We start from the raw sequence: 13896 nt of genomic DNA on the forward strand, positions 1-13896 counted from the left end.
GAAGAGCCTGTTCATGAGAAAGGAACACATATCTTTCCGACAGAATACTGCAACATGTATTTCATGGCCTCAAGATGCTCAGATTGAAAGACCAAATAAGCATTCAGTGAAAATGTTACTAGAGTTTTATACACAATGTAACCATACAGTTCAGTAAAAATGCGATGATTTTAGTTCTGTGGTGGATGTTTACTTCATAAACAAACATATGCATCAAGTTTTACACAAAGACAAAACAAAAAAATTCTGGATGTAGACCATTTAAATCCCGTGTTCTCTTGACTATCTGCCACAAATCTGAGACACACAGCAGGATGGAGGTGGGTTGCGTTTTTTTCAACCTACAATTCCCTAACACAATCTCACAAGCTGTCTATAAGCACTATAGACCTGAAAATAACAAAATATACTCATGTGAGAATTTTCCAGAATGTGACTTTTTTGAACAAGCATTGATTGGTCAATTGCTGCTTTTAGCAGGAACGATAATACTGTAAACAATTCTTTATTTTGAAAAATCTGAATGTCAATGGCAAAAAGCGGGGCTGATTTGGAGAAATATTAATCTTAGGTATTTTTAAAATAGATCTTACTCGTGTTGTGGAAAATTCAGTACTGCCGATACTGTTCCCTTAATTGGAGATCGGCAACTTCAAGTGCTCATGAGCTCAGACAGCTGGCCATAAAACCTTGGTGCACTGCAGCGGATGGCCTGGATAAGCTGCCATTTTCTGGTGAATATTTTGACTTTCATGGCAACAACAACTTTCTTCTGTTTCCATGGTTATGCGGCATTTACATGCACACCTGTGGGTATAATTTGAAAAAATTAAAAATCTGTTCATGTTCACAAACTTCTACAGCTCAAAGACCCATAACAGTCCCGTACACAGAACCACCCACCCCATTTACATTTCTTTTTTAAGCATTTAGTGCCCAAACAAAACCACAAGATAGCAGTTTACAGCTTTCAATAGAAAGTTTATCAGTTTTTCACATGACATCTTGGGAAAATTGTGACAACAATGGATCTGGACGGTTCTGGGTACTGTCTGGTTAAAGCACCAGTTTAACATGTGAAATTATATTTATGGTGAAGCAAGTTATGACCAGCTATTGCTCTCAAATTAACGTGATGTTTGAAACAGATTTCGTTCATCAAAATCCTTATTTGTGAAAATATGCTAACTAAATGCACAGCCTTTGCATAATTTTTAAACAAGACCAAAAACTTCGTACATACATTCAGGATATCAAAGCCATTACTATTTATCAGTTATGGCTAAATAAACAAAACAACAACTTCACAAATGCTTACCAGTCAGTGTTTCCAACATGAGGCATGTCATCGTATCTATGTCTTGCTTGTTTGGCACCTTCATCGCCAGCTATATCGTCTGCATTTGACCGTGTGTTCTGTCTAACTGGCTCGAATCTAAGGCCTTTATAAAGCTCGTATTCTTCAGTCTTCGTGGCACCCTTCAAAATCATCTTCATCGCTCGAATTATCGAAAAATTGAAGGCCGTGATTACAATGGAGTCGAATGAGCGCCATGATGTTTATGTCAACTTCTTACGTCACGTCCCTTCTCATGTTTTTCCGCTGCGTGATCGTGTATTTCTGACGAATCCAGCAATGTGCGATCAATTTTTGTCAATAATCGAAAAATTAAAATGCTTCTTTCATAATGGATTTCAGATTCGAATTCAGCATAAAAAATGTATAATATAAGCAAAAGGTGCATTGAAGACTTTGCATACCCTTTAAATGGAAAAGAAAGCAAAATCAGAAGTTGTGATGTACAAAGTACAACCTTCATTGTTATTGAAACGCCTCGGCAGAATCTTTACAGAGTTGTGTAAACAAACAAAACAAAAAAAAGTAAACCAGTTAACCTGTATGCACTGAAGCACTATTGTAAAATTGTTTTTCCACATAATGAAACTGAAAATGTTGACCATAAGGGAACTAAGGTTAATGTTGCTAAAAGTGGGGATACAAAAGAGATCATAAAACCTTTTACTTTTGAACAATAACCACATAAAATTGAAAATAGTAGTAATTAAAAGGAGCTGTTTTGCTCATACGACTCCTTTTTCTTTCGGCTTGTCCCGTTAGGGGTCGCCACAGCGTGTCATCTTTTTCCATCTTAGCCTATCCTCTCGCTCTTTTGCCTGGCAGCTCCATCCTTAGCATTCTTCTACCAAAAGACTCACTCTCTTGCCTCTGAACACGTCCAAACCATCGTAGTCTGCTCTCTCTAACCTTGTCTCCAAAACATCCAACTCTGGGTGGGTCTCTAATGAGGTCATTTCTAATCCTATCCAACCTGTTCACTCCAAGCGAGAACTTCAGCATCTTAATTTCTGCTACCTCCAGTTCCGCTTCCTCTTGTTTCTTCAGAGCCACTGTCTCTAATCCGTACATCATGGCCGGCCTTACCACTGATGTATAAACTTTGCACCTTGATCCTAGCGGATACTCATTCTGTCTCATAGAACACCAGACACCTTCCGCCAGCTATTCTATCCTGCTTGGACCCGTTTCTTCACTTCCTTACCACACTCATGTATTGTTGACCCCAAGTATTTGAAGTCGTACACCCTCGCTATCTCTTCTCCCTGGAGCTTCTCCCTTCCTCCCCGTCCCCTCTCATTCATTCACAGATATTCTGTTTTACTTCAGCTAATCTTCATTCCTCTCCTTTCCAGTGCGTGCCTCCATCTTTCCAATTGTTCCTCTGCCTGTTCCCTGCTTTCACCGCAGATCACAATATCATCTGCGATCATCATGGTCCAAGGGGATTCCAGTCTAACCTCATCTGTCAGCCTATCCATTACCAGTGCAAACAGGAAGGGGCTCAGAGCTGATCCCTGATGCAGTCCCACTTCCACCTTAAATTCTTCTGTCACACCTACGGCACACCTCACCATTGTTCTGCTGCCATCAGACATGTCCTGTGCTATTTTAACATACTTCTCTGCCACACCAGACTTGCGCATGCAGTACCACAGTTCCTCTCTTGGTAGCATCCTCAAAGCAAATAATGCATCTGTGGTACTCTTTCTAGGCATGAAACCATACTGTTTCTCGCAGATCCTTATTTCTGTCCTGAGTCTAGCCTCCACTACTCTTTCCCATTACTTCATTGTGTAGCTCATCATCTTTATTCCTCTATAGTTTCCACAGTTCTGAACATCGCCTGTGTTCTTAAAAATGGGGACGAGCACACTTTTCCTCCATTCTTCTGGCATCTTCTCTCCTGCTAGTATTCTATTGAATAGGTTGGTCAAAAACTCCACAGCCACCTTACCAAATTGCTTCCATACCTCCACTGGTATATCATCAGGTCCAACTGTCTTTCCATTTTTCATTCTCTTCAGTGCCTAACTTCTCCCTTCCTAATCATTGCCACTTCCCGGTCATTCACACTTGCCTCTTCCACTCTACCTTCTCTCCCATTTTCTTAATTCATTAACTTCTCAAACTTTTTCTATCTACTTAGCAAACTACTGGCATCAGTCAACATATTTCCATCGCTATCCTTAATCACCTTTACTTGCTCCATACCCTTCCCACCTCTATCCACCACCAAGCAGGGTTCGCACGCGGCCCTAAAAGTCCCTAAAAACTCCTAAATTTTCGAAGGTGCATTTAGGGGCTCCTAAAAGTCCTTAAAATACGCGAAAACCGGTCAAGCCCCTAAAAAGGCCTTAAATTTAAAAAAAATCAAAGAGAGGACCTCTACCGCCAAAATTCTCCCTAAAAAATAAATTAATCTTTTATTTAAAAAAAATAAATACCGATCCGTCTGGCGTCCAAATCAGCTGGAAATTGTCAACGGAAGTCACAGTGTTGACAACTAGTCGCCATCTTGTCGATATTCCATTGTTTGTTTCCGTGAGTAGGCATTTCACTTCGTCTTCGTTACGACGTAGCGTAGTTCTTTCATCGATTCAACTTGTATCACGGGGAAGTGCATTTTTCAAGAAGCTTGGGTTGAAAGTAAAGAGTTTGGGAGCTGGGTTTGTCGAGATCCAAAAAATTGGCACATGTTTTACTGCCATCTGTGCAAGCAGAGTTACCATCTTGAAAAGATGGCCGTCAAAGCGCTGGAGTCGCACAGGAAAAACAGGAGACATGCTGATTTGGCGAAGACTGTCTCATCTTCCGTTGGTATGAATCTGTTTCTAAAATATCAAGATAGTGAAGCATCAACTTCAAGCAGTGGTACGAGCAGTGCATGCGCACTCGGGATCGCAAAAAACGCTTACTTTCATTACCGGTTTTAACCGAACAGCTGTAGCAAAAAAAACGATACCATAGTGGTGTTTACATAATTCACCCGCGGGACCTCGAGTTGGGGTCCGGTGTTCCGCGCGGACTGTTTTTGTTGGTGCTCTTCCGGAGTGACGAGTTCATAGAGTTCCCCCCGTTATGCGAGTAGTGTTTTGATGTCTGCCAATAAAACAAGTTTTGTTCCTGTGTCCGACACTCCGCCTCCGACTCCTTTTCTCCGGCGCTACACCATAGATCGTTAATTTACTCCGCGGTAATGGGGTAGTTTGTATACTATATTGACAAACAAGCTTGTTGAATGTGGCTTTCAATAACACACTCGTGTAAGTTAAATTTTTGTTTTTTTGTAAAAATGTTTTGTTGACATTCGTCTTTCTGACTTTCAGAAAGGGCATGAAAGTATACCGAGTGTTTCCTCAATGCCATGTTTGATTGATATAACTGAATGTTCTTTTGAGTCCAACTTTACTCGTACAGCGAAACTTGAAAAAAGTGGTAATGATGTTGAAAAAAATAGCTCAATGTGGAGTACTGGAACCGGAAGAAATTATTGGAAATTTTAACCTATTTTGACAGTACGATCACGGTTTCGTTTTTTAAAAAAACGAAAACCGGTTATAACTGGTTATTTGTAACCGGCTGCAATCCCTAATGCGCACCTACAGTTGTCCAGCCATCGATTTCAACCAGCCAGAAGTCAGGCTAACCCTAACCCTATGAATGTAGTTCAATACACGAAGATGGAGTCGTTAAAGGCAGAGATCGTCTGGACTTCAAAAGTGATCTGCAGCCGTTATAGTTACAAATCTTGCGAAAATAATTCGAAAGTGTTTGCAGTCATGTTCCCAGACAGTGACATTGCTAAAAACTACCACTGTGGGTAAAGGAAGACTTCGTACCTGGCTACATTTGGCATCGCTGCCCACTTTTCATCTCTACTGCCTCAAAGCCAAAAAAGCTAGAATAGAGACTGACATATCAACGCTTATTGAGAAGGCTGACAGGCTGTGTGAGAAGGCAGAAGAAAAGAGGAATCTGAGGTTTATCACCGAGGCCAATGCACTCAGAGCCAGAGCAAAGGACAAGAGAGCCACTTTGGCACCTCTGTAGCAACAAATAGATGAGGCACTGGGTAGGCTCAAGGAGCTACAGTTGGGGTGCTGAAACAGACATCAGTAGAAGACATTTGTGTATATAGTTGCAATTGTAGTTAGAATCAGTTTTTCTTTATACTGTTATGTGAAGACGTTGACAATGGTCATATCAATGAGAACTACCACAAGGGGCGACCGGTGATCACTGTCACAGGTACTGAGATACTGGAACATTTGATGAACCAAGAACGGTTGATGGCACCATTGGGTGAGTCTTTATTCCTTACTCTTGATTTCCCACGATGGCCCTAAATTTTTCGTGTCGGCCCTAAATTTTTCGTGTCAGCCCCTAAGAATGGCCCTAAAAAGTCCTTATTTTTTTTTTTGGTCAGACTGAGTATGCCAAGTCTCCTTTTCCATTTTCCTACCAGAAGACACCCCAAGTACTCTCCTGCCTGCCTTTCTGAATACCTTGGCAATAGTATCTTCTGGGAGGTCTTCCTGTCCATCTAGAGCCTGTCTCAGCTCTTTCCGAAAGGCCACACGACATTCTTCCTTCCTCAACTTCTACCACCTGATTCTCTGCTCTTCCTTTTGTCTTCTTAATCTTCCTACCCGCTACCAGTCATCATACACACCACCATCCTATGCTGTCGTGCCACACTCCCCCACCACAACTTTAAAGTCGGTAACCTCCTTCAGATTACATCGTCTACAGAAAATATAATCCACCTGCGTGCTTCTACCTCCGCTCTTGTAGGTCACTCTACGTTCCTGTCTCTTCTGGAAATAAGTGTTCACGACTGCCAATTCCATCCATTTTGCGAAGTCCACCACCACCAGCCCCTTAAAGTTCCTTTCCTGAATGCCGTACTTACCCATCACTTCTTCATTGCCCCTGTTTCCTTCCCCAACATGTCCATTGCAATCTGCACCAATCACAACTTTGTCTTTGTCTGGGATGCTCAGGACTACTCTAGTTCCTTCCAGAATTTCTCTTTCAACTTGAGGTCACATCCTACCTGTGGGACATAGCCGCAAACCGCATTATACAAAACACCCTCAATTTCAAGTTTCACCAGCATCGCTCGATCTTATAGTCTTTTCACCTCCAGGACATTGTTAGCCAGCACTTCCTTTAAAGTAACCCCTACTCCATTTCTCTTCCCATCTACTCCATGATAAAATAATTTGAACCCTGCACCTAAACTTCCAGCGTTACTCCCTTTCCACTTGATCTCTTGGACGCGCAATATATTAACCTTTCTACTAACCATCATGTCAACTAACTCCTGAGCTTTTCCTGTCATAGTCCCAACATTCAACGTCCCTACACACAGCTGTATGGTCTGTGTCTTTCTTTTCGTCTTCTGCCGACCAAGCCGCTTTCCTCCTCTTTTTTGTCTTTGACCTCCATTAACTGAATTTCTACCTATGCCTTACAGATTGACATTTCTGGGTGCGGGTGTAGGAAGCCCGGGCCCTGGCCTAAGCATTAAGGAATTAGTTTGTTGAACGCTCATATATGTTTGGCACAGTTTTACGCTGAATGCCCTTCCTGACGCAACCTTCTGCATTTATCCGGGCTTGGGACCGGCCAAAAGGTAGCACAATAGTGTGCTGCCCAACGGGCTGCTGATAATCAAAAAGTAAAAGCAATCAAATAAAGAAAGTCAGCACATGAGATACATAATTCACATAGTACCTAATCTATGTTAAGTTTGAGGTCAAATAAAAGCAATCACAATAAACAGTCAGAACATAAGGTATACAAATCACATACTACCTGTGTTAAAAGAAATATAAAGGATATGTTGATTTAAAGGATACGTGGATGGAAGGGATTCAAACCACACTCTGGTCGTTGAAGGTTGAGTCCACGATTGATGTTTGGTCCTCGTTGTATACTCTACGTTGGTAATGTTGTTTGTGCACTAAGCTAACTTGGCCCGAGCAGCTTCAACACGAACTTTATGGCACCAATTTGGGTACTATGTACTAAGATAAGAGTTGTTAAATTTCCCATCAGTCCTCACGGCCCTTGTCGTACAAATTTTGAAGTTACTCACGTTCGATGTTTCTTCAACAGCACGGTTTGATCACAAATGCATCTCGTTGTTATCAAGCTAAGTTAAGGAATACTAGGCCGATAAGCAAGTTATATTTACTTTTCCACTCGCCCAACTTCTTATGAGTACTCTTTGGATACGATCCGTAGGTTTTGCAGGACGTGTAGTTACTAGCGTTTGATGTTTTTCTCCTCAGTAAATATTAGAAAACAGACGCTGTTGTTGTTAGCTGTCTGAGCTAGGCTAACTTAGGCGGAGCAGCTTCCACCTGAGTAATACGGCTCCAATTTGCGTACTCAGGTTGCACAAATGGTGGTTTTAGTCCACTGAAGTTGTCGCCAGGAGTGTCCCGCGTCAAGTATTCACAACATTCGGTCCAAAATCAGCAGGATTTATTGAATTACGAACGGGCCTGTCAGAGCCTTCTGTATAACCTGCTACCAGTTTGAAGAATGAAGCAGTTTCCTTTGCTGATCCTACTCCATTTGTTTCCGTTTTCCATTCCTAGTGGTGCAAATGGGAGAGGAATACTACCATGCTCAAGATTATGCCAAAGCCCTCAAGTATGTCCATTATTGATGTACCAGATTTACATCCATTATTGTATGGCTATTGTTTGAGTTATTCGATGTTAATCATTGAGGTAAATGTGCTTGTGTTTGTAGACTGTTGGAGTATGTGATGTGTGACTTTCGCACAGAGCGCTGGTGTGGAATCCAGACAGCCATATTGACCACAGCTCTCCAGTGTGCTTACCTAATGGCCAGTGTCAAACATTATATCATATTCTGTATGGAGCTAATGGGCAGAGGTAAGCACTGTTTTTACACTGAATACTGAACCCATATTGTGTATAATTTATTTCTGAATATCAAATTCGTGTAATCACTCTGACTGCTGCCTTTGACACACCTGGTCTGTACTCAAAATCTGTCAATGCCCCATTTGCAATTGTGCAGCAAATGACTCAGTTCCACGATATTCATGGTCCAAGTCGATTTGATGTTTTTTTTTTTGCCTTATGTGATAGATATATCTGATTTTGTTATGTCCACGTGAACAGTACAATTCCATTTTTTTTTGGGGGGGGTATAAATCAGATATGTGTTTGACATGAGTGCAATATGTACGATGATGTGCCACACATCGAACCTAAAAGTAATTGCAAGGCGACAAACTTCAGAATGTTTCAACAAAACACCTATCACACAATTGTGAATTTTCCTCTATTTAAAGAACTACAAATAGCATCAAGGACGTGAGATGGGCAGCTCAGCGGCTGGTTAGCCACTAGATGCCAGTGTGGCTAAAACTACACTCCTGTAAAGAAAGATGGACTGACAAAGAGAGAAAATATAATACTCAGCCACACACAGAACTGTCCTAAAACCAGAAATGAATTCAAGCTCTTGGAGCCACTGTATGTATACATATAATGGAATACCTTCAACCAAGAGAAGTGCCCACTAAGATTATTTTATGTCAGCAGTGTTACTTGTTTACACAGTAGACTATTTAAAAAAAAAAATCATACATACATCTGTGTGTATTTGTCCTGAGTACATATAACATGTGTAATCATGTAGATATGTACTTAAACACATAGCTGGGGACACATACGGTAGTGTTCAACAAAATAGCAGTCCAATGTGACCGTCAGTACATTAGTTGTTGCCATTTGTTCTTTGGAAAGGGTAAATGAGACAACTGAGGGGTCACAGACCGCCTGCAAAAATAAAGCTACATTTAAAAGAAAATAATCATACCTTGAAATATGAGTTTAATTCATCCTGTGACTATGCTCTTATCGCAAGTTGCTCTGATGACAAAGTGGATTTCACCATTGAATTTTTTGTAAATGCCACTAATCTGTTCGAGCCCTCAAAATGCCACACCATTTTTTTCATTTTCCGAATATTTAAATATGAAAAGTGTATTTATACATATTTTATTGGATAAAAAACATTTAAGAAATGGAAAGAAAGGAACTACTTTTATCAAATGTACTTCCCTTAGAGATGAGATAATTGAGGTGGTGGGTGGAGAAGGCAGATGGAGGATGTTTGTGGAAGAAGTGGTTTCTCAGTGACTTTTGATCAGTCTTGTTTACACGCTATCTCTGAACGTAATTGCAACAAGTTTGTTTTTCTTTCACTTTTGCTGAACTAATTTTGTATCATTTCGTTTAGCTACTTAGCGCTTAGCTGAATGTTGCTTTACACTTAATGAACTTGAATTAACTTAATTGCTACTGTAATTTTTTTCAGTTTTTCTTAATTATGTTCGGGTCTTTTTCCGACACAACTTTGGCCTTTTTTGCAATGGATTCTTCTATGTCAACAGATGGCCATTTTAAAAAAATACCTGTCCAAGGAGGTTTGTTTCTGCCTCTTTTTGACCGTTTCCAAAATGTGTAAGGCACGGGTCGTTACATAGCACCAAAGCACGACCAGTTGCAACTTTTTCTGGATGTTTCTTCACCACAAAGTCCGAAACTTTCTCCCACATTGTCAACGCTTCCTTGATCTCAGTTCTAGAGATAATCTCCTCTTCTATCTCCTCGTCAAAACTTTCACTCCGCACCGCTTATGCTGCTGCATCCGTCGCTTCTTTGATTTCTACGTTGTTAGCTCCTCCTCAGTTCCTTAGCTTCAAAATTCTTTTCACCCCCTTGGCTGACATTATCAACTTGGATTCCTTCCCTTGAAAATCATACATATTGAAATAATGTAATTATAATTGTACCCCTTTAAGAGCAGAGAGGGGACTCCCATAAAGCAGACTAGGTGAGCGAGTGTGTGGCGGAGGAGTGGCTAGTTGTTAGAGCGTTGGGTGTGTGCTGCCAAAGGGTTGAGTAAAAAGGAACTTAAACCCAGTAGCGACTCCTTTTCCTTATTGCCTGCTACCGAGGGCATTCCAATGTGGTTGAAGTAGAACAGTCAGAACTCTTTGCCAAGCTGCTCACTTGTTCACCCTGTTCGTGTTTTTATATTATTTCCCATCCATCGACATCCTTCTCTTTTTCGTTTCACCCCTTTCCTTAGCAGTTGCTTTCTTGGTCTGCATGTGTCTTGGCTGTGTCCTTCCCCAACCTGGTGCACACCTGGTCCGGTGGGCAGATGCGCCCACATGCTTCTTATTGGTCTGATTACTATTGATATATATTTCCCCACATTTGGTCTGGTCCTTCGCCAGATCGTTGTACCGTGATGTCACATTCCTGAAATTTCATGTTATTTTCTTTAATCCTCTGTCTCCCGAACCCTGCCTTGTTGATGACCTTGTGTCTTTGCCTTGTGATTTTGACACTGTTGCTTGTTTGGACTGCCTGCCTATGTATCGACCCTGTATCGAATAAATACACTCCCCAAACTGTACTTGGTCTCATGAGCCATGCATATTGCCCTCGAGTTCTGGTCATGAGAGCATGGTTGGTAATTTGCTTGTACTAAATGCAAAAAAAAGTGACAGAACAACTGCACAGAGATCCTACCGAGCCGAGGTGGAACAAATGGAAAGACCAAATGAAGTTCGAAAAGCTGAGCGGAACGTGTGTTTCAGCATCTTAACGATTGCGGCAACATCTACCTGCAGTTGTTCTTACGTCAAATCCTGGATCTGTGTCTTGTAAAACCTGCATGTGAAGTTACGCGTATGTTAAGTTACAACTGTACCAAGATTCCTACCTGTATGACGGGTTCATTGCAACAAGTGATTCACAAGCCCCACACCCACTCTGTGTAATATGTTGTGACAGACTGACTAATGAAGCCATGAAAACATAAAAACTGAAAAATGAAACTCTCCATAATTCACAGCGGGTATGTGTTATGGTGAGTTGAATTTTTTTGCATTTAAGATTCATTTTTAAGAGGATTGCGTGAACTTAATTTTGGATGAGATAGATGCCACACCTTGACAGCCTGTCCGTGGAACAAATGCCTACTCTAAACAGGTCCACTGTGCAAAAAGGTTTGGGGACCACTGGTCTAAGAATCAAAATTTCATAAATTGTAGTAACCTTCATATTATGAGACTCATAAGGTTTCTCGTCACTTTCTCAAAATTTTATACATGGTAACACACAGGTTTAGTTTGATTTTAACAGTAAAAACTTTAATCGGACTAACCTAGAAGTGAACACAGGCGTTAACCTTCCTTTGTATCTTTTCCCAAGTTAATTGAATTTTTATCCAATTAAATATACAGTACAATGCTATTGGTCAGCCCCCACGTGGGTCTGTTCTTCTTTTCCTACAGCTAGTCATCTTTTTCCATCTTAGCCTATCTCGTGCATCTTCCTCTCTAACTCCCATTGTCCTCATGTTCTCCCTCACAATATCCATCAACCTTTTCTTTGGTCTTCCTCTCCCTCTTTTGCCTGGCAGCTCCATCCACAGCACCCTTCTACCAATATACTCACGCTCTCATCTCTGAACATGTCCAAACCATCTAAGTCTGCTCTCTCTAACCTTATCACCTAAACATTGAACTTTGGCTGTCCCTCTAATGAGCTCATTTCTAATCATATACAACCTATTCAATCCATGCAAGAACCTCAGCATCTTCATTTCTGCTACCTCCAGTTCCGCTTCCTCTTGTTTCTTCAGTGCCACCATCTCTAATCCGAACAACATGGCCGGCCTCACCACTGTTTTATAAACTTTGCCCTTCATCCTAGTAGAGACTCTTCTGTCACACAGAACACCTGACACCTTCCGCCAACTGTTCCACCTCGCTTGGACCCGTTTCTTCACTTCCTTACCACACTCATGTATTGTTGACCCCAAGTATTTGAAGTCGTACACCCTCGCTATCTCTTCTCCCTGAAACTTCTCACTTCCTCCCCCGGCCCCTCTCATTCATGCACAGATATTCTGTTTTACTTCAGCTAATCTTCATTCCTCTCTTTTCCAGTGCGTGCCTCCATCTTTCTAATTGTTCCTCTGTCTGTTCCCTGCTTTCACCGCAGATCACAATATCATCTGCGATCATCATGGTCCAAGGGGATTCCAGTCTAACCTCATTTGTCAGCCTATCTATTACTACCGCAAACAGGAAGGGGGTCATCGCGGAACCCTGATGCAATGCCACCTCCACAATAAATTCTTCTGCACACCTCCGGCACATCTCACCGCTGTTCTTCTGCCCTCATACATGTCCGGAACTACTCTAACATATTTCTCCGCCACACCAGACTTGTGCATGCAGTACCACAGTTCCTCTATTGGTAGCATCCTCACCACACTCTCCATTGCTCTGTATTGTTGACCCCAAGTATTTGAAGTCGTCCACCCTCGCTATCTCTTCTCCCTGGAGCTTCACTCTTCCTCCTCCGCCCCTCACATTCATGCACATATATTCTGTTTTACTGGGGCTATTCTTCATTCCTCTCCTTTCAAGTGCATGCCTTCAACTTTCTAATTGTTCCTCCGCCTGCTCCCTGCTTTCACTGCAGATCACAATATTATCTGCGAACATCATAGTCCAAGGGATTCCAGTCTAACCACATCTGTCAGCCTATCCATTACTACCGCAAACAGGAAGGGGCTCAGCGCAGATCCCTGATTCAGCCCCTTCTTCTTTTCCTTTCCAGCGTGTCATCTTTTGCCATCTTAGCCTATCTCCTGCATCTTCCTCTCTAACCCCAACTGCCCTCATGTCTTCCCTCACCACATCCATAAACCTTCTCTTTGGTCTTCCTCTCGCTCTTTTGCCTGGGAGCTCCATCCTCAGCATCCTTCTACCAATATAGTCACTCTCTCGCCTCTGAACATGTCCAAACCATCGAAGTCTGCTCTTTCGAATCTTGTCTCCAAAACATCCAACTTTGGCTGTCCCTCTAATGAGCTCATTTCTAATCCTATCCAACCTGGTCACTCCGAGCGAGAACCTCAACATCTTCATTTTTGCCACCTCCAGTTCTGCAGTTCTGCTTCCTGTTGTGACTGACTCTGTGCTCTACTATTTGACCTGAGTCAGTTGATCTCAGAGCTCTACTGGGTTTGTATTCCGTAAGCATTTCTTTCATGTATTCAGGACCAAAATCATTTAGTGATTTATAGACCAGTAGCAGAACTTTAAAATCTATTCTAAAGCTGACTCGAAGCCAGTGCAACGACTTTAGGATTGGAATTAACTCTGACTGCTTTGTTAATAGAAAATGTAAAATAGAAGAGAACAGGCTGAATAGGTGTATGGTATTGCTAAAGTTGCATGATGCATAAACAACAAACTGAGAACGTGCCTGCCTGGGATGTTAAAGTAACATAACAGTGATTCAGATAACTATAGCATCAAGAATGTGCAAACAAGCTTACCAAACCATCAGTGTCACTTCAAATCAATAAAGCCAATAAGTCTTCATCCTTGGTGTCACTTTTAAACAACTCCGCCAATTCAAGAGATAGACGACACGCTGCTTCCTCTTCAA

At 41.6% G+C, this 13896-nt stretch overlaps 1 protein-coding gene across 3 annotated transcripts in view; it reads left to right on the forward strand.

Annotated features, from left to right (window-relative positions):
* The window catches only part of trappc11 (trafficking protein particle complex subunit 11), a 182370-nt gene that overhangs the window by 81549 nt on the left and 86925 nt on the right, over positions 1 to 13896 (forward strand). For all 3 annotated transcript variants that reach the window (XM_061834025.1, XM_061834023.1, XM_061834024.1), the window contains exons 14-15: positions 7972 to 8026; positions 8129 to 8274. In XM_061834025.1, coding sequence (XP_061690009.1) covers positions 7972 to 8026; positions 8129 to 8274 — 201 coding nt within the window. The remainder of the gene's footprint in view (positions 1 to 7971; positions 8027 to 8128; positions 8275 to 13896) is intronic.

The sequence above is a fragment of the Syngnathoides biaculeatus genome, chromosome 11, assembly GCF_019802595.1.
Source record: "Syngnathoides biaculeatus isolate LvHL_M chromosome 11, ASM1980259v1, whole genome shotgun sequence".
NCBI lineage: Eukaryota > Metazoa > Chordata > Actinopteri > Syngnathiformes > Syngnathidae > Syngnathoides > Syngnathoides biaculeatus.